This window comes from Rhinolophus ferrumequinum, chromosome 19, assembly GCF_004115265.2.
Source record: "Rhinolophus ferrumequinum isolate MPI-CBG mRhiFer1 chromosome 19, mRhiFer1_v1.p, whole genome shotgun sequence".
Taxonomy (NCBI): domain Eukaryota; kingdom Metazoa; phylum Chordata; class Mammalia; order Chiroptera; family Rhinolophidae; genus Rhinolophus; species Rhinolophus ferrumequinum.
This window is the reverse complement of record NC_046302.1, coordinates 3,810,156-3,836,971: the sequence shown is the minus strand read 5'-3', so window position 1 is coordinate 3,836,971 and position 26,816 is coordinate 3,810,156. Positions and strand designations below refer to the sequence as shown.

At 41.2% G+C, this 26,816-nt stretch overlaps 1 protein-coding gene across 6 annotated transcripts in view; it reads right to left on the bottom strand.

Moving 5' to 3' along the window:
- Nucleotides 1–26,816, bottom strand: part of SLC41A3 (solute carrier family 41 member 3) — a 68,270-nt gene that overhangs the window by 15,133 nt on the left and 26,321 nt on the right. For 4 of the 6 annotated variants that reach the window (XM_033087398.1, XM_033087393.1, XM_033087394.1 and 1 more), the window contains 3 exons: nt 20,045–20,152; nt 5,731–5,802; nt 1,140–1,284 (listed from right to left, as the gene is read on the bottom strand). In XM_033087398.1, the coding sequence (XP_032943289.1) occupies nt 1,140–1,284; nt 5,731–5,802; nt 20,045–20,152 (325 nt within the window). The remainder of the gene's footprint in view (nt 1–1,139; nt 1,285–5,730; nt 5,803–20,044; nt 20,153–26,816) is intronic. The other 2 variants (XM_033087396.1, XM_033087397.1) reach the window with 1 other exon arrangement.

Genomic DNA, 26,816 nt, shown 5'->3' with positions numbered 1-26,816 from the left:
CTGTACTCACACATAAATGTTTGTTGGAACAGACAGTACACAAGTAAGTGAACAAGCATTTGAAGTAAATAAACAGGATACTAAAATAAAGTATGACTGAACGGGGCTACTCTAGACAGATGATCAGAGAAAGCCTCAGAAAGGAAGAGGCACTGGCACTTAACTGGAATTATTATATGCACCTGTATTGATGTCTTACTTTGAACTAGAATATGAACATCACAAAACAGCATCCCAGTACATTCTGCTCACCAGTGTATCCCCAGCCCTGTACCAGTGCCTGGTCCATAGTATGTCGACACTCAATAAATATTGAGTGATAACGAATGGGTGACATTCTATCGTAGTCACACAGCAATAGCGTCTCCACTGACATCCATGAGGTCCCTGAGGATGGGGTTATTTCTGCCAATGCTTCTGTCTTTCTGCCTTCTGTAGACACATAGGAAGCATCTGCTGTGTGGCAAGGCAGATGGAAGAATAGGAGATGGGAGCCCCGCTCTGAGCTGACATCGTAGCAGGGAGGTGACATAGAAAATTAACAAAGAAACAAGATAATTTCAGATTTTTACAAATGCTCTAAAAGGAAAAAAGCATGGTGCAGTAGAGCATGGTGGCAGTGCAGAAGGGGAGATGGGAGGAGAGCAGTACTTGTGAGGGGGAAGTCAGAAAAGGCCTCTCTGAAGAGATGAAATTTGAGCTAAAAACTGAGCCTTGCCTCCCACCATGACTACAGACTGCAGAGCCCAGCAGAGGCCCATACACAAGCCATACTCAAGAAACAGTTAAGGAATGAGTGAATGAATGAATGAATGAATGAATAGATGATCAGACGAATGTGTCTACAAAGCACAGGCCAGCTCTTTCAATAAACAGAGGGAAGGGAAATGGAGTTAGGAGCTCACTCTGGCACACACACTTTACCCAGGGAGGGGCTCACTACCCTCCTCCCCTGCCAACAAAGTGGGTCAAGACCCAGGCAGGCTCTTCCCCAGCCCGTAGCCAGACACACAAGGCTCCACCGTTAGTGTCCCATCTTTCCGATTTGAAAGCACAAAGAACTGAGACTGGAGCCCTGAGGAGTGGGGCACGCCAACAAGCCAGGAGGAGGAGTGGTGCTGGGTGAGGGCACAGCTCACCTAGGGCAAAAGCAGCGAGGAAGGCGGTGATGACACTGCTGGCACACAGCAACTCCACCTTCTCAAAGTCTAACTCCCCCCTAGAAAGAGCTCCCAGCAGCAGGGCAGCCATAGCAGCCAGGAACCCCACAACGGTGGCCTGCACCTGTTGGGGCAGAAATCAGAAATGTGAGGCAGGCTCCCCCTGACCACCTCCACTCCTCCCTGCCCTTCACCACAATACTGCTATCTACTCTCAGTAATCCAAAACATCTCAATGGAATCATGTGTTATTAAAGAAGGTTGAATAAACAGAGAACACTACCATACATACGGATAGGGCGAGCTAGTATATTTTCTTTTAAATTAAAGCTTATTGGGGTGACAATTGTTAGTAAAATTACATATATTTCAGGTGTACAATTTTGTAATACATTATCTATATCTCACACATAAAACTGAAAACAAAAAAAGAACAAGACAAATGAAGAAACAAAAACTCACAGACATAGAGAATAGTTTAGGGGTTACCAGAGGATCAGGGGGAAGGATCAGGGGGAAGGGGAGCTCTAGAAGAGGGTAAACAGGGTCTAATATATGGTGACAGAAAGAGAACTGACTCTGGGTGGTGAACGCACAATGTGAGTCAGTATTTTAAAGAAGAAGAAAGCTCTCCAAGTTCACCTATATAATTCAATGAAAGTCCCAACAAGATTTTTCATGACACTTACCTCATTTTAAATTTCACAAAGATAAGTAGATGTGTGAGAATAGCCAAGACAATTTTGAGGAGGAAGATCAAGAGGAAGTTTTGACACATTCAGTATCAGTTATGTATTTTAAAGCTATAGTAATTAAAATAGGGTGTAATAGCAGAAAAATAGATCAGCACGACAGGAGGGAGTCCAGGAATAGCACCAGGAATATATGAAAACTTAATATATGAAAATTTGATCATGAATATATGAAAATTTAATATAATAAAAGTGGCATTTTAAATTTTTATGAAATATTGACTGTTGAATGAAAAAGGTAAGAGGAACTGGATATCTGCTTGGGAAAAATAAAATAAATTCCTGTTTTAAATCATCACACACATGCACACCTAAACATAAAAATCTAAAGTGTGAAAGAGAAGAAAATATAGTATGTTTCAGATTTCAGATTAGGGAAGGCCTTCTACTAAAGATGTGTCATTTAAAATCTATATAGAAAAATAGATAAAATTTATTTAAGTCCAACTATGACTTCCATATGATTCAAGATACCACAAAATTCAAAGACAGACATAGACTTGGAGAAAATATTTCCAACATGTATAACTAGTAAAGGATTAGTATCCAGAATAATTAAGTCCATTTTACAAATCAATAATAATAATAATAATAATATAACCTGATAGACAAATCCACAAGGAATGTGGACAGGGAATTCACAGGATAAGGAAATACAAATGGCTAAGAAACGTGCATAAAAGATGATCAACTTCCCTGGTAATCAGGAAAATTTTAAATGAAATCTCAATTTGAAGGTATCTTATTTATTTATACCTGCTGTTATTTTTCCTCTGTTAAAAGATAAGTTCTGTCTTATTTTCTGCCATGGTTGCCAGCTTTCAGAAGAGAGCCTGGATCTCAGCCCTCATCTGTGCTCACTGAATAAATGGATGAATGAATCAATGAATGGATGGGATACACTATTTTTTCCCATCAAACTAGGTAAAATTAAAATTTCAAAGATTGATAATATAAAATACACATTGACAAATATGTAACGGTATTTGAAATGGTATCTTATACATTGATGGTGGTAACATTGGTACAGTAATTTAGACGGGAATTTGGCTGTAAATTACCCACATGTCTTATGACCTAGCATTTCCCAAGAAAACAATTGCACATGTGTACAAAGACCCAGATAATAATGATAATGATGTTTACAGCTGCTATTTACTGAGTTGCTTACTATTTGCCATTACAAATGATTTTCATTCAAAGTTATTAAAAGTACAAATTAAAGAATTGTACATACAATTCTATACTTTTTAAGCTTAAAAAACAGAAAATCGTATCATATATTGCCTATGCACGTGCACACACACACACACACAAACACACACACATATTGTAAATGCAAAAAGTGGTTTAGCAGAATATTTTCAATGCTGGTGAGGTTATGGAGAAACTAATAATTCAAATATTAATACTAGTGCTATTATTGAATACTACAAAATCAAATATTTTGTAATACTTTTTGGAAAAATCTGTACCTTTATTCTGTTCATGAACTTGTGGGAAGTTTTCTTAAGAAAGTCATGCAAAAAGAGAACATTTTCGTTGCAGTGTAATTTATCCAGCAGAAGCCTATAAACGACTGCAGGTGCACCCACAGGGTTAAGTGAAGTCGGACAGGGCCGAAGTTGGGCAGGTTTGCATTGGCCTTGCCAGGCCAGCTCTCAGTGGCTGCCGTTCAGTCTTACCAGGGAGTTTCTAGGCCCTACCTATTGTTAAAAAATTTGAATATCACTCTTGAATACATTTACATGATGGAATATGTTAAAGTTATTAAAAAGTTTAATTGTGAAACTTGTTGCATCACTTGATCTGATGTAAGCTTTTTAAAAATGGAGGGACAAAATTAAAAATTATACCCATGCTACCATCAGGACCATGTGCCAAGCCACTGCCTGGCCCACGGCAGGGCTTAATAAATGTTTGTTGACAGTCATGTGGAAATGTACATGCATATAAACAAAGACTTGGTGTAAAACAGAAAAGTAAAACCGGTGACTTGTAGCTAAGGTATTTATCACCTGCTCCTTGCCAGACCCTCTGTTAGGAGTATCACAAGTGTCTCATAATCTCCGAAGCTCTTCAGCTACAGGCCAAATATGGCTACAAATTACCCAAATACCTTATAGTATATTACAAGTGATCTTGGCCCATGCAACTCACCTCAAGTGGAGAAGGCAGACATCTAAACACAAAATTGCAACAAGGGCAGCCCCAGCAGCACATGCCAGGCACCAAAGAACTGTACCTGGCATCAGGTTGGAACTGAGACCTGACTGGAGTCTTCAAAGGGCTTCATTGCCAGATGAACAAGAGGAGAAAGAACATTTTAAGGCGAGGTAATTGCATATGCAAAGGCAGGGGGTGTCTGGACAGAAAGCTGCTAGGGAAGGTGGGACCAAACCATGAATGCCTTTTGAGCCATTCCCACACTTGGATAAGGGGAACTCACAAAGGGGCTTAAAGAAGAAAAGGCCTAATCAGCTTTCGGTTTTAGAAAAGGTCACTCACATGGCTATGCAGAGGTGAGCTGAAGATCAAGAAGTCTGGAGCAGTTAAAACAGCAAAGAGGTCTGCAGTCAGCTAAGGGACCAAGAGACCAAAGCAAGGAGGAGCAGGGCTAGATTCCAGCGTAAATCAAACGTAGGATTCTCAGTGACTAGATGTAAGGATAAGGGGCAGAGAAGCTGAGGGTAACACGGTTTCCAGCTTGATTAAATGGGAAGACTATTCACTGGGCACATCTAGTGTGACTGATTACCACTTGCAAGCTAGACTCCATGCCTCTCCCATGACCCACAGCTCACAACCACCCACATGGCAGGTAATGTGAAGTGACTTGCCTGAGAGTCCCCAGCTGGTTGACTCCCAAAGTGAGCTTTCAAACATCAAACTAGACAGAGTTGGGGACTGCAGGAGAGATGGGTGTGAGGAGGGAAGGTGACAAGGCTAGATCTGGCTATGCTGTTTCAGGGATGCTTCTGGGACAGGCAGGTGGAGATAACCAATAAAGAAATAGAAATAGAGGCTCTGGAACCCAGGTGAGAGGTAAAGTTGGTATCCTCCTAATTTGATGAACAGGGAGATAAGGCTAAGCAAGTCTGTGTGCTCTGCCCAAGGCTATCAGTTGATAAATGATTGCCTTAACTCCAGGCCTGTCTGATCTCACAGTCCAGTTTCTTTGTGCAGCCACAGGCTGCCCCAGCCAGACAAGCCTAGGTTCTAGATAGAGCCACTCTCTTTCTAGATCCAACCCTAGCTTTCCGTGAGCCCCTAAGCCAATCTTTGCAGGCTCCTCTTGCCTTGGGCTTCCTGACTCTGAGAATCTCAGGATGAGCACTTAGCCCAACTAGGGTCTGCTAGAAGGAGGTACAAGTTTAAAGCATTTAAGGGACACAGTTTTGCAAAGGCTGAGAAGGAATAGGCAGAGAGGCAGGAGGGGCCAAGGAGGAATTTCCGGGCAGGAAAGATTTGCAGACACCCCAGAAAGAATAAGTAGGATCACAAGTACAAGGCAATCACAGGAGAAGGGCAACAACCCTGGCAAGTACTGTTTGGGGAGACAGAGTGAGAAGTGAAGGCAATCAGCACCCTAGGCTATGAGAAAGAGAAATGAGTATAGGAGAATCTTCCAAGAAGCCTCCACCTGCTGCAAGAGTGTGGTCTGGTGGGCATAGATAGGGTGGAGAGACGGGTGGCTCCCATTGCCAAAGCTTAGTCCAGAGCACAGGGACAAAGGCTCACTTAGCTTTCATCCTTCCTATGCAGTGGGTCTGACTGCAGATGCAAAAGGGGACCCATCAATCAAAGGGAAGAGTCACCTGAATGAGGGCGAGGTTACTGGTGATGACTCTGTGCTGCTCCCGGGGATCATCCATTTGTCCAGTATTGGCCTAGGATGGAGAGAAAAGGGCAGAGGGTAAGTCTGGCTGGGCCCAAAGCCAGGTCAGTCCTTCCTGGAAAAGGCAGTCCCCTCAGGATAGAGAAATCAGCAAATACCATTTCACTAACATCAAAACAAATTATTCTGACCAGCTTTCAAAGCAGTGATTCGGGAATGGAGAGGTAAGAACATAGGTTCTTTTGAGATCAGATGGTGTTATGAACCTTCTCTCCCAAACCAAGTATGCAAGCGTGTGCGCACACACACACGCACACATGTGCACACAGGCATGCATGTCACCCACAATTTCAGAGCCACGTGACTCCCAAGTTCATCCACAGATCACAGGAAGAGGACACCTCTCTGAAGTTGGCCTGTGGCCTCAGCCAGATTGTTGGCCATCACCCAGCACCTGCAGTTCCCTTCTCCCCTCTCCAGTGAGTCACATCTCAAAGGACCACGAACCACCCCAACTTCATCTTTGCAAATCATCTCATTTCAGAAGTGCATTTAAGTCCCTCTTCTCTTAGGATAAGAAAATGATCAGAAATATGACTTTCTCCTTTAAAAATGGTAGACAGCTCCTAATATCATAGCATTTGCTAGCAAAATTCAAGACGTAGATAAGAAAAGTTTCAAAGTAAATATATTTTCCTAGCTCCTTTGTACTGAGTTAAGTTCCTGAACTCCAAGGGAAAAAATATAATCACTTTTCTTTGTACAAATAAGGGGAGGCTTTTTGTCTTCAGTATGATGGATGTCTGGGACATATCACAGAACAGTCTCAGAGCCTCAGTCGAATTTTCCCACAGACAGATTAATACCCACCTCAAAGATCCTCGTAGGAACAAGGGCACAAGATGGAGAACACTGCTGCACATGTCCAAAACACAAAGCCAGCAGGCTCGTCCTTCCTGTCTGCTCCACACTGCACTGTGTGCTCCCAGGGACTCAATGTGCCCGTTGGCTGTTTCCTGTGGATCAACCAACTCCAAGTTGGTGCTGCTCTTATCACATAATGGGCTTGCTGCTGGCTCATGACCGATGAGTACGAATCAGAAAGGCATTTCTTCCTCAAGACGTTTTATTTCCATATCATTAGCATAATCATCTCAAGATCCATCCATGATGTCACAAACGGCACTATTTCATCTTTTCTTATGGCAGAGTAGTATTCCATTGGGTATATATACCACATCTTTTTTTATCCAATCACCTATTGAAGGACACTTTGGTTGTTTCCATGTCTTGGCCACCATAAATAAAGCTGCAAGGAACACTGGAGCACATATGTCTTTACAGATAAATGTTTTCAGATTTTTAGGGTATATATGCAGGAGAGGGATGACTCTCCTGATGGGTCATATGGTAATTTTATTCTTAATTTTTTGTGAACCTCCATATTGTTTTTCATAGTGGCTATATTCCTACCAACAGTGTATGATGGTTCCTTTTTCTCCACAGCCTCTCCAACACTTGTTATTATTTGTCTTGTTGATGACAGCCATTGTAACAGGTATGAGGTCAACTCTTCATTAAACTCTGCTCAGCTTCTATCTGTGTGTGCCACCTCTTTAACGCCAGGATCCTGTCTTACCCAATAAGTTATATCTTCAGAAGGACATTTAGTCCATTCACAGTAAAAAATGACTTTTCATTACTTTGTATGTTTTTTTTTCTAATAACAAAAAAATATTTACTGGATTAAAATGAAGGACTGAACATAAGTTTTGCTATCCTTCTTCTTACCCAAATTGGAGGATAGGGAAAGATAATCTTTTAACTTTTTATCTTGAACTATTTTTGGACTTCAGGAGAGTTCCACAGTTAATACAGAGAGTTTCTTGTAAACCCTTCACCCAGCTCCTCCTGATGTTAACATGTTACATACACAATCACGGACAATCAACTGATACGACACTATTGACTAAACGACAGAATGTATTTGGACTTCCACAGTTTTTCTACTAAAGCCCTTTTTCTGTTTCAGGAAATAAATCCAATCGCCCACTGCATTCAGTCATCACTGTCTCCATGGTCTCTTCCAATCTATGATAGTTTCTCACCTTTTGTTGCCTTTCATGATTTTGACCCTTTTGAAGAGCACTGGTCAAGTATTTCATATAATATCACTGAACTTGGGTTTGTCTGGTTTTTATTCATGATTAAGCTGAGATTATGGATTTTGAGGGAGAAGATTGCAGGGGTGAAGTGCCCTTCTCTTTGCATGGTATCCGGGGTTGCATGATAACATGGCTGATCACAGGTGATATTAACCTTGATCACTACGGAAGGTGATGTCTGCCAGGATTTTCTATTGCAAACTTAACTATTTTTTCCTTCCCATACTCTAGTAATTGGAAGTGAGTCATTAGGTCCAGCTTCAGCTCCTAGAGGACGGCATATCAATGACTTGAAGACATGTGCTAAAACTACCACGGCAATTACAAATATTTGAGGAGATACTTTGAGGCAATGTTAAGGTCCTATTTCTCCTTAAAGTGCCACCCACTAATTCATCACTGGATTTTGTCTGCATCAATGATCGCTGTGGTATGCTAATGGTGATTTTAAATTTCCACCTTTCTATAGTTATTAATTTAATTTTTAAATTAAATCTCTAAGATAGAATTGTCCCTTCTCCCCCACTTATTTATTGACTTAATCATTTATTTATATGGTATGTATGGACTCATGGGTAGTTATTTTATTCTACAGGTCACAAGACAACACTATTTATGTTGTTGCTAAAACTGTTCCAGCTGTGGGCATTAAGAGCTCTTTCAGGTTGGTTCCTGCTTCTGACATGCCCACACCTCCTCGTTAGCTCTCTTCTTTACTTTCAGGCACTATCAGATATTCCAGATTCATTTTATATTTTCCCTGCCCCAGCCCTAGAATGAGCCATTTTCCCAAGGATGCCGGTTGTTTTTATTGGAGAATGGTATCAGAAACCAAGATCTTGGCACTAGGTGCACTAGGTACGACTGGGGTGGTACAGCTTTTAGGTCCTCTTAGTGGATGAAGCTAGGAAATATATGTATGTACATAATGACTCACCTCTAAACCATGTATGCAAACATATCCATATTTATTTTTGTATCTATCTGTATATATATTAAAATAAAAATGAGGGCCAGCCCGGTGGCTCAGGCGGTTGGAGAGCCGTGCTCCTAACGCCGAAGGCCACAGGTTCAATTCCCACATGGGCCAGTGAGCTGCGCCCTCAACAGCTAAGACTGTGAGCAACAGCTCTCCCTGGAGCTGGGCTGCCGCGAGCAGCTGAAGGATGGCATGAGTTGCCGTGTGCTGCCACAGGCTGCTGTGTGCTGCCATGGGCTACTGTGTGCCAACCTGGGTGACCAAAATGGTAGAAATTTCATGTTATTTTTCCTCACCCTTGCTCCACTCTCCCTGGCACAGAGTAGCATAGACAGGAGGAAGCTGCCAATTCCTGGTTCCTCTTCAGGATAGAAGGAAAAGGAGAATTAACATCAAGCCTCACCAAACTCTTCTGAAACAATTGAAAAGGAGGAAACATTTCCAAACTCATTCTATGTGGAGTGTTTTGCACTGACACCAAAGCCAGACAAAGATATTGTAAGAGAAGAAAACTACAGACATATTAATATCCCTTATGAATATTGATTCAAAAATCCTAGCAAACAATTCAATAGCCCATTAAAATTATTATACACTATGACCAAATGAGATTTATTCCTAGAATGCAAGGATGGTTCAACACATGAAAATTCATCAACGTAATATACTCCATTAACAAAATGAAGGAAAATGAACCACATGATTATCTCAATTGATGCAGAAAAAGCATTTGATAAAATTCAACACCTTTTCATAATAAAAACATTCAACAAACCAAAAATAGAAGGAAACTACCCCAATATAATAAAAGCTATGTATGAAAGGCTCACAGTGAACATCATATTCATACTGAAAGGATGAAACTTTTCCTCTAAGATCAGGAAAGACAAGGATGTCTGCTTTCACCACTTTTACTCAACATAATCCTGGAAGTCCTAGCCAGGGCAATTAGGCAAGAAAAAGAAATAAAGGGTATTAACATTGGAAAAGAAGAAGTAAAATTGTCTTTATTCACAGATGACATGATCTTATAGGTAGAAAACCCTAAAGATTCCACAAAAAAACCTGACTTATATAGCAATTCACCAAAGTTGCAGGATATAAAATCAAAACAAGAAAAACAGGTGCATCTCTACAATAACACTGTTTAACTAATTTCCTCTTCAGATTTTTCAATTTCATTTTCATTTACCATAGCATTGAAAAGAATAAAACACTAAGGAATTAACTTGACAAAGGAGATGGAAGATTTGTATGCTCAAAATGCTACTGAAAGAAATTTTAAAAGACACCAATAAATGGAAAGACATCCTGTGTTCATGTATTGAAAGACTTAAAATTGTCAACATAACAACATTACCCAAAGGTATTTACAGATTTAATGCAATCCCTATCAAAAACCCAATGGCAAAAATAGAAAAATCCATTCTAAAGTTCATATGGAATCTCAAGAGACCACCCTAAAGCCAAAACAATCATAAAAAAGAGGAACATAGTTTGAGGGCTCATACTTCCTGATTTTAAAACTTATTACAAAGCTGTAATAACCAAAGCAGTGTGGTACTGCCATAAAGACAGGTATGTAGATCAATGGACTAGAACACAGATCCAGAAATAAACCCTTGCATACACAGCCAAATGACTTTTGACAAGCATGCCAAGACAATTCAATGGGGAAAGAACAGTCATTTGAACAGTGTTAAGAAATCTGGATGTCCATATGCAAAAGAATGAAGTTGGACCCTTACATAACACCATATATAAAAATTAACTCAAAATGAATCAAAGACCCAAACATTAGAGCTAAAACTATAAAACTCTCAGAAGAAAGCATAGAGAAAAGCTTCATGACATTGGATTTGGTTATGATTTCTTGGACGACACTAAAAGCACAGGTAACAAAAATAAAAATAGATAACCTGTACTACATCAAAACTAAAAACTTTTGAGCATCAAAGGACACAATCAACAGTGAAAAGGCAATCTATGGAACGGGAGAAAATATTTGTAAATCATATCTGCTAAGGGGTTAATATCCAGAATATAAAGAAATCCTACAGCTCAATAACCAATAAACAGCTCCATTAAAAAATGTGTAAAGGACTTAAATAGATATTTCTCCAAGAAAATATAAATATGGCAAAAAACAAATGAAAAGATGATTGACATCACTAATCATTAGGGAAGTGTAAATCAAAATCACAATGAGATACCACCTCACACACATACTGTCAAAAAAAAAAGGGGGGGAGGAAATAAGTGCTGGGGAGGATGTGGAGAAATTGGATCCCTTGTATATTGTTAATGAGGATGTAAAATGGTACAGCCACTATATAAAGGTACCTCAAAAAAATTAAAAATAGAATTAACATATGATCTACCAATTTCACTTGTGGGTGTATACCCGAAAGAATTCAAAGCAGGGTCTCATAGAGATATTTATACATCTATGTTCACAGAAGAAATATCCAAAAGGCAGATGCAGCCAAATGTCCATTGATGGATGAATGGATAAACAAAATGTAGTATGTACAGTCATGTACTGCATAACAATGTTTCAGTCAACGGTGGACTGCATATAGGACAGTGGTCCTATATGATTATAACGAAACTGAAAAATTCCTATGAGTGAATGCTCTAGTGATGTCATGGACATCGCAATGTGGTAGTACAACACATTACAAATACTTACCATTGTGTTACAATTGCCTACAGTATCCGGTACAGTAACATGCTGTACAGGTTTGTAGCTTAGAAGCTGTAGGGGAACAGAATTTGTCATCCCCAAATAAATCTATTTGGTGTCAGGATTATTTCAGGGTGGTTAATTTTAAGAAACAGTAGACAATGGGAGAAGCTCTAAAAACCAAGTAGAAGTTACCCTTTATAAAAGATATTTACATTTGTAAGAGAAATGTTCATTTGTAAGAGTTTCTCTCTTGCCTGACCGGGAAGAGGGGGATGACTTTATCCCTAGAAACTCTTACCAGTGCAGAAGACAATGACTTTAATCTGCATAACGTTATCCCTGTTTAGTGTGTTTTACCTAGTAACCTTCCATAACTGACTCCTGCACTCTTCCCCAATATCTTCTTTTGTCTTCAGCTGAGTATGGTACTTAAGGTGGTGGCTTCAGCCATTTTGGCAAGTTACTCAGTCTTCCTGGGTCTCTCCCAAGTATACAGGAGGTATACATGTTATTAAACTTTTGTTTGTTTTTCTCCTGTTTATCTGCCTTTTATTATAGGGATGTCTCAGCCAAGAACCCAGAATGGAAGAGGGAAAATTATTTTTTCCTCCCCTACAGAGCAATAGGCTATACCACATGGCTTAGGTGTGTAGTGTGGATGAAAAGGGGAACTAAACCTGACAAGCTCAGGGGAGGCCTGCATGGTAGGCCTTACAAACTCAGGGACCAAAAGTAACCACATAGGATGGTTTGAACATAAAATTCCTAACTAAAAGCGGGTCACAGCAGGTAGTCGCGTCCTAGGCCTGTAGCTTCCTTGACAAAGATCAATCTTTACCTTAAGTGAGCCTGTCTATTGTCTTTTGGCATTTAAAATAACATACTTTGAAATGGCAGAGTAATCTTCTTTTGCAGGCCCCTCAAGGCACAACCGCTGGCACCAGAGCACTAGACCACAGAAACCCTCATTATTACCTTGTTGCCCACACACCTTCTCTGTGTGCTGTAAATGTTACTAATAATCCTATACCCACCAATGTAAAAGTGGTATGTGTCTCTCCATTTCACTTTTTATCCAATGCCCTTTACTTTCGCCCATCCCCTTAATCTACTACCAATGGATTTCACATAACCCTCCTTGTGTTTCTTCCTTTTATTCTAATGTATAAAATAAACTGCAAAATTGCCATTCTCAGGAGCCTTTTCTCAATCCCTTGAAATTTTGCTTCCTGGTAATTGTCAGTTTGGCTTAAATAAACTCTTAAAGCTCCTCTACACGTTTGGAAGTTTCTTATAGTATCGACAGTAGTATGCTATACCATCTAGGCTTGTGAAAGTACACTCTACAATGTTGGTACCATGAAGATACTGACTAACAATGAATTTCTCAGAACATATCCCCATCTTTAGGCCATGTATAACTGTACATACAATGGGATATGTCAGCCTAAAAATGGAAGGATATTCTGACACAAACTACAACATAGAGCAGAGGACATTATGCTCAGTGCAATAAGCCAATTACAAAAGAACAAATACTGTATGATTCTATCTATATGAGGTACCTAGAACAGTCAAACTCCTAGAAAGCAGAGCAGTGGTTGCCGAGGGGAAAGGGAAGTAATGAAATTGTATGTTCAGTGAGTACAGTTTCAGTTTGGGAAGATGAAAAAGTTCTAGGACGGATGGTGATGATGGCTGCACAACAATGTGAATATACATAATGCCACTGAATTGTACAATTAAAAAATGGTTAGATGGTAAATTTTATATTTTACTGTAATTAATATAAAATATTATAAAAGTCCCTGTTGGGGGGGGGTGTAAAAAGCCAAGCATAGAATGGGAGAAAATTTTTACAACCAACATATCTGAGAAGATTGATATATAGAAATTTATAAGGGATTCTCAAAACTCAAGAGTAAAAATAGTAATGCATTTAGAAAATGGTAAATGATGCAAATGGACACGTCACTGAAGGGGATATGTGAATGGCAAACAATCACATGAAAAGAATGCTGAACATCATTAGTTATTAGAGAAATGCAAATAATACCAAGATGAGATAACACTACACACTTGTTAAATAAGCTACAATAAAAATTGGACAATACCAATATTAGCGAAGATGCAGACAAACTGGATACAAGGTCTGACAATTATGTTAGCAAACTCATCCTAGAAAAAGTGCTACATACCTCACTGCTGAATATCACTATGGTCATCTTCGAAGTACTCCCCTTAGGAAGCTATGCACAGATGCCAGCACCTACTCCACCCTTCAAAGCAATTTTGGAAATCTTTTTCTGGAACGGCCATCAGACCTGTCATCTTATTATCCTTGATGTCTTGATATCCTGAATGTCATCCAAATGTCTTCCTTTCAATATTTCCTTTATCTTTGGGTAAAAAAAGAAGCCATTGGGAGCCAGATCAGGTGAGTAGGGAGGGTGTTCCAATACAGTTATTTATTTACTTCCTAAAAACTCCGTCACAGACAGTGCTGTGTGAACTGGTGCATTGTCGTGATGCAAGAGCCATGAATTGTTGATGAAAAGTTCTGGTCCTTTTCGTCTAAATTTCCATGCAGCCTTTTTAGCACTTCCAAATAGTAAACTTGGTTAGCTATTTATTCAGCTGGTACAAATTCATAATGAATAATCCCTCTGATATCAAAAAGCATTAGCAACATCATTTTGACTCTTGATTTGGACTGACAGAACTTTTTTGGTCATGGAAAATTGGCTGACTTCCATTGTTCACTTTGTTGTTTTAGGGTCGTATTGGTACACCCATGTTTCATCACCAGTGATAACATGGCCCAAAACATCGTCTTGCCTCTCCAAAAGGTCTTGGCAAACGTCGACTCCCCTTTGCAAAATTTTGTTCATCAGTGAGCTCCTTTGGGCCATTTTTGCACACACCTTTCTCATGTCAAGATTTTCAGTTAAGATTTTCCTGTGTCTCTATGGATTTTTACTTGGTCCGCTATGCTTCTCACAGTCAGCCGATGATTTTGACGCGCAATTCAACAAAGTTTTGCAATGTTTTTATCAGTTCTGCTCGTTACTGGCCACCCTGATCTCTCTTCATCAGTGACGCGTTCTCTCCCATCAGAAAAACGTTTAATCCATTTGTACACTGCTGTTTTCTTCATGGCATTATCCCCATAAACTTGGAACTAACATGTCCCTGATTGCACTTCCACTCTTGTGAAGTTTAACAAGAAATGTAATGTTTGCTCACTGCTCTAATTCAAGCTCTGACATTCTTGCAACAGCACACAAAAAAACTTAACAACAACAATGAACTCCACTCAGCAAGACACTGCCACAAGTCGACACAAACACAGCTGTGAGACACTGATAAACCGAGGTTATGAAACCTCACTGAGCTGTTTGTACAGTGCTGCCAATGTAAGCGCACAGTGGCAAGTTCATGAACTTAATTGTTAGACCTCATATCTCAAAAACTGCCGGTGAGAATTTATAAAATTTTTTGACAGTTTCTTTAAAAACTAAACAAACACTATCATCCTACCTAGCAATTTCATTCCTAGACAAACCAGAGAGAGAAATGAAAACTTGTTCTACACAAAAAACCTGTATACAAATGTTCATAGCAGCTTTATTTGTAATAGTCAAAACTGTAAACAACCAAAATGTCCTCCAATAGGCGAATGGTTTAACAAACAGCGGTGTATCTATACCATGGAATACTACTCAGCCATAAAAGCAATAAATTATATAGATATATACAACAAATAACTTGGATGGTTCTCAAGGACATTATGCTGAGTGAAAATAAACCAATCTCAAAAGGTCACATATTATAAGATTTTGTTTATGTAACATTCTCAAGATGACAAAAATATAAAGGTGGAAAACAGATCGGTGGTTGCCAGAGATTTAGAGATGGTGGGAAAAGGGAGGGGGTGGTTGTGACTGTCAAGAGATAGTCTGAAGGATCTTTGTGGTGAGGAACGGCTCTGTATCTTGATTGTGGTGATGGTTACATAAATTCTACTCATGATAAAATGACACAGAACTCTACACATACATTGTGCCAATGTTAATTTCCTGGATTCAATAATGTACTATAGTTAACCTTACATGTAAACATGGGGGGGGACTGGGAGAAGAGTGCAAAGGTCCTTTCTGTACTATTGTTGCAACCTCCTGTGAATCTATAGTTATTTCAAAATAAAAAGTAGGGAAAAAAAGCTATGGGAGAACATTCTTGTACTGAGATTTCTGGGTGCATCTGTGTTTCTTTAGGAGAACTACCAGAAACAGAATTTCTGGGTTAAAGGGTTTACACACATTTACAGTTTTACAAACTGCCTTTCTGAAAACCAAATTACGCTTGCCAACATTAGTGCCTAAGAATTCCGATGTCCCACACTATTGACAACTGTGGATGTACTCAGTTGTCAGAGACACCTGATATGCAATAAAATTAATTGGTTAATGAATAGCCACTGATGAATAGTATGGTTGAGAATTTTTTCTATGTTGATTTATATTCTCATTTACTTATGAACATTAATTTATGATTCATGTCTTTTATTTAGATATTGAAGGGTTTATCTTTGCATTGATATGAAAGAGCTACATAGATACTTGAGAATACAAATTCTTTGTTATTTTATATTAACTCTTTCCCTTTTGGTTATTCCTTTTAAATTTATGCAAGGAAATTGTTATGAGTAAAACTGTGTCTTTCCCCACCCCTCCAAATAAGAATTTTAAATCCTAACCCTACTACCTTGGTATGTGACTTTTTTTTGACAATAGGATTGTTGCAGATGTTAAGATTAGGTCATACTGGAGTACGGTGGATGCCAAACTCCAACATGACCGCTGTCCTTACTTAAAGGGGAAATTTGGAAACAGACAGGAAAAGAGGCAGAACGCCATGTGAAAATAAAGACAGAGATGGGGGTGATGTGTCTACAAGCTAAGGAACACCAAAGACAGCCAGTAAACCATCAAAAGCTAGGAGGGAGGCATGGAACAGATTCTCCCTCCCAGCCTTCGAAAGAACCAACCCTACCAAAACCATGATCTTGTATTTATAACCTTCATAACTTTGAGACAATACATTTCTGTTGTTTAAGCCATTTTGTTTGTAGTGCTTTGTTATAGGCAGCCCTAGGAAACTAAAACAAATTGTTATATAGCTTCCAATTTAATTGAGACAAGGCTATCATCTTTCCTTTACAGATTTTACATTTGTTCTGCTACTTAAAAAGTATTTCTTTTTTTAATTTTTATTGGGGAATATTGGGGAACAGTTGTTTTTCCAGCACCCATCAGCCCCAAGTCAAGTTGTTTTCAATCTAGTTGTGGAGGGCACAACTAGAGCTCACTGGCCCATGTGGGAATCGAACTGGCGACGTTGGTGTTATGAGCACTGCGCTCTAACCAACTGAGCCAACCAGCCGCCCTTAAAAAGTATTTCTTATCACCAGAATCTAAAACTACTGGTGTGTTTTTCTGGTACATTGCTTTACTTTCAATTATTCAATCTTTCAAAATATATATTTATGCATGACATAAATTAAAGAAAAATTACTTCTAAAGAATGAACCAATTATCTCAGAAACCTTTATTAATAATTCATACTTTTTCACTGATTTAAAATGCCAGTCAGTATTATCATATAATAGATTACGAGGTGTGATCAAAAAATACAGTGAATGCTGCTGCACAGTGCCATCCAAGGGAAAGGCAGGCATCTTCAATACGGGAAGCATCACATGTGATAACGATGTGTGATACGTTTCAACTTGTTTGGTTCAGTCAGTTGGGTGTGAGCTATGGTTGAGAGAAAGTGTGCCATAAATCATGGATCACGAACAATACATTAACATGAAATAGGCAAACGGTTTCATCCTGCATCATGACAATGCTCCCTGTCACATATAGCTCTGGTATGGCAATTTCTGTCAAATAAAAACATTACAATGTGTCCTCATCCACCTTATTCACCAGATCTGGCACCATGCGACTTCTGGCTCTTCCCGAAAGTCAAACTGACATGAAAATTAAATGTTTTGAATTGATTCAGGATGCCGAGGCAGCCACGACAGCACAACTAAAGACATTCACGAAAGAGGACTTCCAGAACTGCTTCAGAAAGTGACAAGAACGATGGGACAGTGTGTTTGAAGTGAGGGGGATCATTTTGAGGGGGATTAATGGCAATTTATCTTTTACTGTAATAAATTTTACTGTAATTTTACTGTAAAAATAAAATTTACTGTAAAAAATTTAAATATTCACTGTATTTTTTTGATCACACTTCGTATATTTGTATATATCTGAGCTTATTTCTAGATTTTGTTCTATGATAATAACAATTGAGACAGGTTGCAAAATATTTTAACTACTATAGCTTTAGATAAAATTTTAAAATCTGGAACTTCAATTTTAACATTCTTTCTTTTTTTCTACCAAAATTTTCTTGGTATTTTCACTCATTCTTCCAGATAAACTTTAATATTGTCAAATGTTTCCCTAAATTCTTTTGGCATATTGATAGTAATTGCATTAATTTTATAAACTAATACAAGGAGAACTGATAACTTTACAACATTGACTTTTCCCAGTCAGGAGCTTTGTATTTGTATTTCCAAACCTGTACATGTATATCTCAATTGGGGTAGTAGTTTTGTGGGTGGGTGGATGGATGGATAGATGGCTGGATGGATAGATGGACGGATGGATAGACAGACAGACAGACAGATAGATTTGTCAAAAGCCAATGACCTGTGCATGTAAATTTGTGTTTTTATTGTATTAATTTCTATCTTAGTATGATGATTACAAAGTTAAGAATGGGTGTTGAAGGCCTTTAAAGGTTCTACTGTGATTATAATGGGGCTGTTCTCCTTGGATAGACCACTGTAAAGAATTACACTAGCCATTCTTTTTTCCTTCCATGTTTTATGTATTTTAAAAGGATTATAACTCTAAAATACGATCATTATAGAGAAGTGTTTAAAATGCAGTTAAGCATTATGAAATAAAAACGTAACACCTGAAATGCCAGCATGGCAGAGATAACCATCAACATTTTTTCCTTCCCAAATGACCAATATAATCATGCGTGCGTGTATGTGTATACATGGGCGTGTGTGTGTGTGTGTGTGTGTGTGTGTGTGTGTGTGTGTAGTGTGTGTATGTTTCTGCATCATGTTACCTGCTGCTTAAAACATTTCAATGTCCTACAGGGCTCTACATGATCTGGCCCCAGGTGTCAGTTTGCTATTACTGCTGTAACAAATTATTGCAAATTTAGTAGCTTAAAATAACAGAAATGTATTATCTTACAGTTCTGGAGGCCAGGGCTCTGAAATGAGTCTAATGAGGCTAAAATCAAGGTGTCAGCAGGACCTGGCTCCCTCCAGAAGCTCTAGGGGAGAATCTGTTCCTTTCCCTTTTGCAGCAGGTAGAGAGCCACATTTCTTGGCTCGTGGCTCTTCTTCCATCTTCAAAACCAGTGGCAGGAAAACTTCTCTCTGGGACTCAGCTTCTCTCGTAGGCCTTCTTTTCCATCTGAAACTTCCCTCTGCCTCTTCTATATAAGGACACTTGTAACAGTAGGGTTATCCAGGATGTTCTCTCATGGCAAGGCCCTTAACTTAATCAAACCTGCAAAAACTTTTCCCATATAAGGTAACATTCACAGGTTCCACAGATTTGGACATGGACATCTTTGGGGGCTGCTGTTCAGCCGACCATCCCTCCCCTAATCTCTCTGGCCTCCTGTTGCCAGGCAGCCCCATCCCCTTGCCCTCTGCACTCCAGCTAAGTTTGTAGCTCTTTTCTCAGTTTCTTGAACACACCACACTTCCTCTTACCACCGTCCTTTTTCATCTACAAATGGGCATCAGAGAGAGGAAAACAATTTCAATTCTTGGATAGCTGTGAGGGAAACAGAGTGACAAAACTAGGAAGCTTGTTGGTTAGAGCCCAGAGTAAAACCCCTCCGGTATTCAAGGAGCCCTTCTAGAGAACAAAAGCCCCTCACAAAGATTATTAACAGCATGCAATCCTCTGTCTCCTCTATGAAACCTTCCATCAAGCCTGTGGTGCTCACTATGGCTTCAGTGTGAATGTGTGGAGCTGGGCTCAGGGTTCAGGTAGCTGAGCAGGGGCAGTACATAGACTTGGGCACAGGAGCACAGAGCCCTACCTGACACTGCGTTAAAGGAGAAACTCAGGACACATGGGGGCTGGGCCTGGACTCGCCACTACTAGAGCCTAACCATGGAAAAACAGGAGGACAGGCCGGAGTAACCAGGTAGAGCTTCATGACAGAACAAAACCCAAAAATACTCATCTTTTCGGAGAGTCCAATCCACCCACTTATAAGCTACTTCAGGAAGACCTAGTGGTGCAGATGTGTCCCTCCCCAGGAGGTAGGTGACCCAGATACCCAGGTGTCCACTTACAGCTGTGGAGAGTCGTGACGCCAGTGTCATCTCCAGGTTCCCCTTCAGGCCCACTAGGGGTGGCACCAAAGTCAACAGGTCTTTAACCTCCATAAACACGGGCCAGTGCTGGTGGGGACAGAATAAGAAACTCAATCCACACACACATATTGGCATATCTGGGACATTTCTTGAGAGAAGCTTCCACAAGTTACTTCTCACTCACTATAAAATCAATGAGTAAGACTAGTTTCTTAAATGACTTTAAACTAAACACAAAACAATGATAAAGCTGTGAAATTTTCTTAATCTATTCAGTGAACAGAACTAGTAGTAGCCTCAAGAGAGTCTCTTTTTCTCTCTGGTCCTCAGCACCTGGGAAAATTGGGGGCTAGGATGGGTCTAGCCTGCAGGCACGCTTTGTTGAGTATGAACAATGTATTTGTAGAAATAGAGATGAGTCACCAATTTCAAAGTTGGGAGATTCTCATGAATTGGGAGACCTTGGCAGGGACTCCCGGGCAGCCCCCGGCCTGCTCTGCTGCTCCCAGACACCGAGGTCAAGGGTAAGGTGTCCTGGAGTATGGGGGCTCTGGATTTGTCAAAACAGATAGACTGTGCCTCTATCCAGGTCTTTATCAAACATAAAGGAATAAAAATTAAAAATAAAAAGAATGAAAGGGATGCACGTTTCAAGAAAACTAGAGGTGAAAAAATTTCTTTGTGAAGTGAAAACTATTCCAACCTGTTTAACATGCAAATTACATTGTTCCCCAACCAATTCGTAACGCTCCATCTGATCCTACTGATTTATTTGAGCTCCCTGTCCCCTACAGATATCTGTGACCCCTGTACTAGAAACTCCTGGCTTTGGAATGCTAGAGCTGAGAAAAACCAACTTTGTCAACTAGGAGACAGGAAGCCTTTGTTCCTAGAGAGTCATCTCACCAGGCCTGAAGGTCAAGGGATTGGGCCAGGCCCTTTTTAGATCCATTGTTTACTATGGTTTCTGCACTCCTTGGTTTCTCCCTTTAGCTTATCTACAAAGCTGTGAAATTCAGAATCCTTACCAGCTCTGATGTAATTGTGAGTCTGTCCTCTCCTAAAAGTTCAGGAAAAAACCATGTCACCAGGCAAGGAGATGCTGCCATTATCTCAGTCCTGGTCATCCAGAAACATCTGGCCCCATTGCAGCTGTGCAGCTGCCCTATCAGCTGCCACCCTCCATCCAGCACAGGTGGTCTCCCCTTCAGTTCACAGACATAGGCCCTCCCTACTGCCTGGGCTCCTGCCTCCAGGCAGTGTCCCCCACCTTAAATCCCCTCCTACCTCCTCTGCAACCTGACAGGCTCCTGTGTGCTCTCTTTCCCTGCCTACATACAAAACCAAGTACCCACCAACCCAAAAGTAAAAATAAAACCCCTCCTCTCAGTACCCCCTGCCACGGAAGCCTTCCCCCTCTTCCTCAGCATCACTAAATTTTGAATGAGTTCCCGTCATCACCCATCATAATTCAATGCTGTGCAAGCTTCTGACTGTCCCTGCACCCCAAAGCAATGCCCCTCTTCCTAAAGGAAGCAGTAGCTCCTCTGGCTCTTCTAACTAACCCCCGTTCTGCTGCTCTCTCTGTGTTAGGGCATCTTCCACCCCACCCCCCCACATCCCCATCCAAGCATGTGCTAAACTCCTACTGGGTGACAGGCACTTCTGGTGTCCATGACTACAACCCCTGTCCTACACTGACCTCTCTAGTCTTTCCATCCTAACCTCCAGTTAACCTCCTTTGCCACCTCCTCCCCTTTTAATTTTTTTTTTTAATTTAATTTAAAGGATTGTATTTCCTCTTTCCACATAGGAAGTCTACAAAGTTAGAAATTTCACCAAAGTCTAATAATCCCTGATTCTTCAAAATGGGCAGAGATTTTTTCACTCTGGGTAGTTCTCAGGGTACATGATAGCCTTGTGGGACTGATTCAACTAGAAGTAACACACTTTCTCAGTAAAACAAAGGATCATTCTTTTTCGAGATTCCAACTCCACAGCTGAGAAACTCCCTGTTAAGGGACAGATTGAACAAAGCAGAGAGGAAGATCAGGCTACCACCAGCAAACTACTTACTGCCTGTGGTACACACTGCTCTTGACCAATCCTTTCCCACCGCTGGATTCATCCCAGCCCATTCAAAGTCTGCTTTTTGCAAACAGTAAACTCCACCATTTAGGAGACTGGGAGTTGTAGGCCTCCTGACTGTAATACTGACTTTCCTTCACGCTTTGTCTTCAGTTCTCCTTTCTGTCCACATCCTCTCCTTTCCAAGGCTTGAGTTACCTTCCCCTGCATGCCTTGAGTTACCTTTTCCACAGCCACCTCACTCTCCATCAACAAGCAGCCTGAAGCGGGTGAAGGCTGGAAGGTGAGATTTTATGCAGGGAGTCCCATCCTCCTTGAGTGTGGCCTAGGACACTAGCATGGCCAAGTAAATTTGAGAAGTCATGTTTAGACATCAGGACTCATACTCTACAACCATGAGGGGTCTATTCTGCGACATAGTCAAGAAACATGGAAGGGTAAAGCAGAAAAACAGGAGGACCATGGATACTGAGTGACACTGTTAATCCAGTGAATTAACTAGTGCTGGAGTTATCTAACATGCAGCCTTCTTTATAGGGATCATAAATGTTTTTAGTCACTTTGAGTTCGGTTTTCTGTTACCCACAGCCAGAGCATTCCAACTGATCACTGGGCTCTGTGCTGGTGACGCACGACCTTACGGGCTCAGATCTCCCTTCATAGTGTTACACCTACCAACCCAACCAGTGACTGAACCTGTGGACATCCCAGAGGCCCCTCAAACTCCACCTTCCTCACCCAGCTCACCTTGCCCTGCCTTGCCCATTGAGTTTCCAAGCATCCTCCTGCCTTGCCAGCCAGGACTTAATTAACCCCTTGTGTTCCCGACATCCTGACATCCAAGTTTTCATACCGTGTTTCCCCCAAAATAAGACCTAGCCGGACAATCAGCTCTAATGTGTCTTTTGGAGCAAAAATTAATATAAGACTTGGTCTTATTTTACTATAAGACCAGGTCTTATAATATAATATAATATAATATAATATAATATAATATAATAACATTATAATATAACATAACATAACTTAATAATATAATATAATACTGGGTCTTATATTAATTTTTGCTCCAAAAGACATTAGAGCTGATTGTCCGGCTAGATCTTATTTTCGGGGAGATATGGTAACTGTCTTAGATTCTGCCACTGCCCTCTCCAGTAACACTTTAAAAATTTATCCCAGGCACTGGGGAGGCTGAAATCAATCAAAAGCAATGGTTCTTGTACTTGGGGAGCTCTGAATCATCACCAGTCTTCCAGCTTTCCCCTGCTGCCTGGAGCTGAACTCTCCAGGTCATCTCTGATCCAGCTTCCAGGGTTGAGTTTTGTTGCACATACACGACCATGTCCCTCAGCCTTTTATAACCTTTCATTGCCAATTCCACTCCTGGACATATACCCAACAAATGTGAGTTCTTCTGCGCCCTCACTAAAACATACTCAAGAATGTTCTTAGTAGGATCTTACCTTGAGAACAGTCAAAACGAATCTACAGTATTAGAAGTCAGAAGAGTGGTTTAGGTTGGGTGGGGCCTAGAGGAGCCTGCTGGGAGCTTAGAATGCTCTTGACGTGGGTGGTGGTTACTGAAATGTATTTATCTTAAGATGCTTTATCAAACTGTACACATATGAGTTGTACAATTTTCCATACTTCTATGCTATACTTCAATAAAACAAATACACGATATTCATTATTAAAACGAAGAATGACAACAGAGTCAACAACACCTTTGCTCTCAGTATATAACTCAAACTCCTGAGCAGAGTGAACAGGGTCCCTCACTGCCTGCCCAGTGCCCCGTTCCCATGACAGTGTCCACTCATATTCCTCACTCTTTGCAAACACACACTCTCATCTATCCCTATCTACACACACATTGATCCCTTTACCTGGAATGTTTGCTGTTTCTCACGTCATCCTGGAAACTGCTACATTATCTTTAAGGTCCAACTCCAACTGTTCTGCTAACTACAGATTCTCTGACTCCTCTAGGAAGAATGGATTGTTCTCTCTTCCTTCCCTGGCAAACATCCGCTCACTGCCTCCACTCCCTCACACTCATCTGTGGGATGATCTCATAAGCAGCTGCTTCACCCACTAAGACTACACATACCAGGAAGATGGGGGCTGGTCTGTTTCTGCTCACCACTGCACTCTCAGGGCCCTGCTGCAAAAGGGAAAGGAACAGATTCTCCCCTAGAGCTTCCGGGGAGCCAAGCCCTGCTGACACCTTGATTTTAGCCTCATTAGACTCAATTCAGAGCCATGGCCTCCAGAACTGTAAGATAATACATTCCTGTTCAGCTGCTTGTTGACCCAGTTTAACAGAACGTGCTGAATGAATGAAAGCAGAACCAGATGAATGAGTGAATTCATCCACCCTACTCAGCGTTCGGCTCTCAGCTGCTCAAAAGCAGAGATCATGTCTGATTCTTCTCTAATTCAGTGAAGAGCAATCACAAACCCTCTAACAACAATAAAAAAGAACACTTTTATTGTCTCCAGTACACACGTGTGTACATAAACCCCAAAAAGTTCTGGAAGGACATTCATGACCTGATAATACAGGAATAAACTAAGATTGAGAGCTGTGGTCAAAGAGGGGTTAACCTCAGCTTTCAGATTTATTTTATTAAAAAGTGAAATATTTATACGTTCTTGTGTAACTGAAAAATAAATTTTTGAAAAAACCCAACTGATATTCTGGCCACTTACTGGCCCTCAATCCCCAGGCCAAGCATAGATTGAACCCAGGCCCCAAAAAGAGAGAAACCCCTGGCCCTAAAGTGAGAGGAGGCGAAGTGAGCACTCAGCCAGTGCCCTTGGTCTCAGGACTGCACCAGGGATGGCCCCTGAGGCATGCCTCCGGAACCAGACGGTCATCTTCGCTAGGGGCTCCTAAGCCGAGGCCCAGCATGCGCCTCCTGTTGCTCTGGGCTTGCACCGGCCTAGGTACAGTTGGAGCCAGGAGCCGGGACCCCGTCCCATATTGTGGGGCTTCTGTATGGAGTGGTGTTGCCAAGACTGTTTCCTGCACTGCTGAATGGCAGTGAGCACGGAGGTAGTGCTACAGGCTCGGGACCCAGAGAAACTCAAGGGCCCTTGAACCTCATAGCACCCTGGTGTCACAGAATCACATCTGCAAAGTGGAGAGAAGGAATGGGTACGACTTCCAGAGCTATTTTCTCTTTCTCCCAGCTGCTGAATCTCCCAAAGATGAATGGCTCAAGGCTTGCATTTGCAGACAGCTTTCCCCATGTATACTCTAGGCCTGCCTCCCAAGAGACCCCTTTTTGACCTTCCACAGCCACCTATGTGGAGCACAGCTTGGAGTCCCTTCACCCCATTATGTGTTCCTCAGTTGCTACAGCCTGGGAGAGTATTTGTCAGTCAGGACAGATAGGCAGAATCTGGAAGATTTAGTGGAATGTGGGGAGTAGGCGGTATGGGGATTGTGCCTGACCATCCATAAAGGTGGCATAGGATGCCAGTCCAGGAGGAAGTCTAGGTGGAGGGCAGAACACTTTCCTGACTCTGCATTAAGGAGCCATCTGGGAGGCCAGCATGAAGGAAAAGGGCAAAGAGTCTCTCTCCACAGTATTTACAGGAAGGTCTTAGGGAAGGGGTGACAAACAAGCCCAGATGAACACAAGATTTTTAACACCGAGCTGGTCAGTATGCAATGGGCTGCCCCCGCCCCAGAAAGGGTGAGTATCCCATCTACTGAGGTATGCAAGCAGAGGCGGCCCGGGAGGCATCGTGAGAGCCTCATTCAGAGACCAACGGGCCAGGGTGGGTGTTGATCACCCCTCCCTAACTCAGAGACAAGTGCACAGGGAAATGCTAGGCAGCGATTCATAAGGAGATGCTGTGTGTACTGACGAAGGTGGAATGCCATCTGGGATGACTCCATGGATTAAAAAAATAAATTTAAATTTAATTTTACAGGTTAAGAAGTACATTATATAGTATGATCCCAAATATTTCTGTGTTTATGTGTTCTGGATAGATAAACAGCACAATGTTGGCAGAGATTATGGGCACCCACCCTCCTTCACTTATGTACATTTTGTAATTTTTCTAAGCAACATACTAACTCTATAAGAAATGTTTAAGTAGACAGAGCAAACCCTCAATGATTCAAACAGCATTACCTGAGCCATAAACAGACCGGGAGAAGCAAACACCAGAGTGTGTGATCGCTCAAGCAAACACCTCTACCTGATGGAGATCACCACAGCCCCTTGCTGGCCTGGACCCCGGCCTGGGCTCTGGCTCTTGTCCTCCCATGGAAGAGCCCCACAGAGATTTTGGGGGCTAGAGGGAATAGTGCCCATCACCCTTGGGCCACAACACCAAGTGCACTCAGTCATCCATCCTCACAATCCTGCAAGGTGGGAGCATTTATTAGCTCAAGCTTCAGATGGGGAAACTGAGGGAGGGGGACACTAAAAGTTCCCTCAGATAGTGAGCAAATGGCAGAGCCAGGATACGAACCCCTCAGGCCCTGCCTAATGAGCCTGCATTCCCTAGAAGGAAAATGGTTTTAGTTCCTGGGGCTAACGTGGTTCACGTGAACTGACCTTCAGAGAGGATCATCAGAAGCTATTGTAAATCTCAGACACTGAGGTCCCTGGAGGACCCTTCTGCCAGCAACATTGAG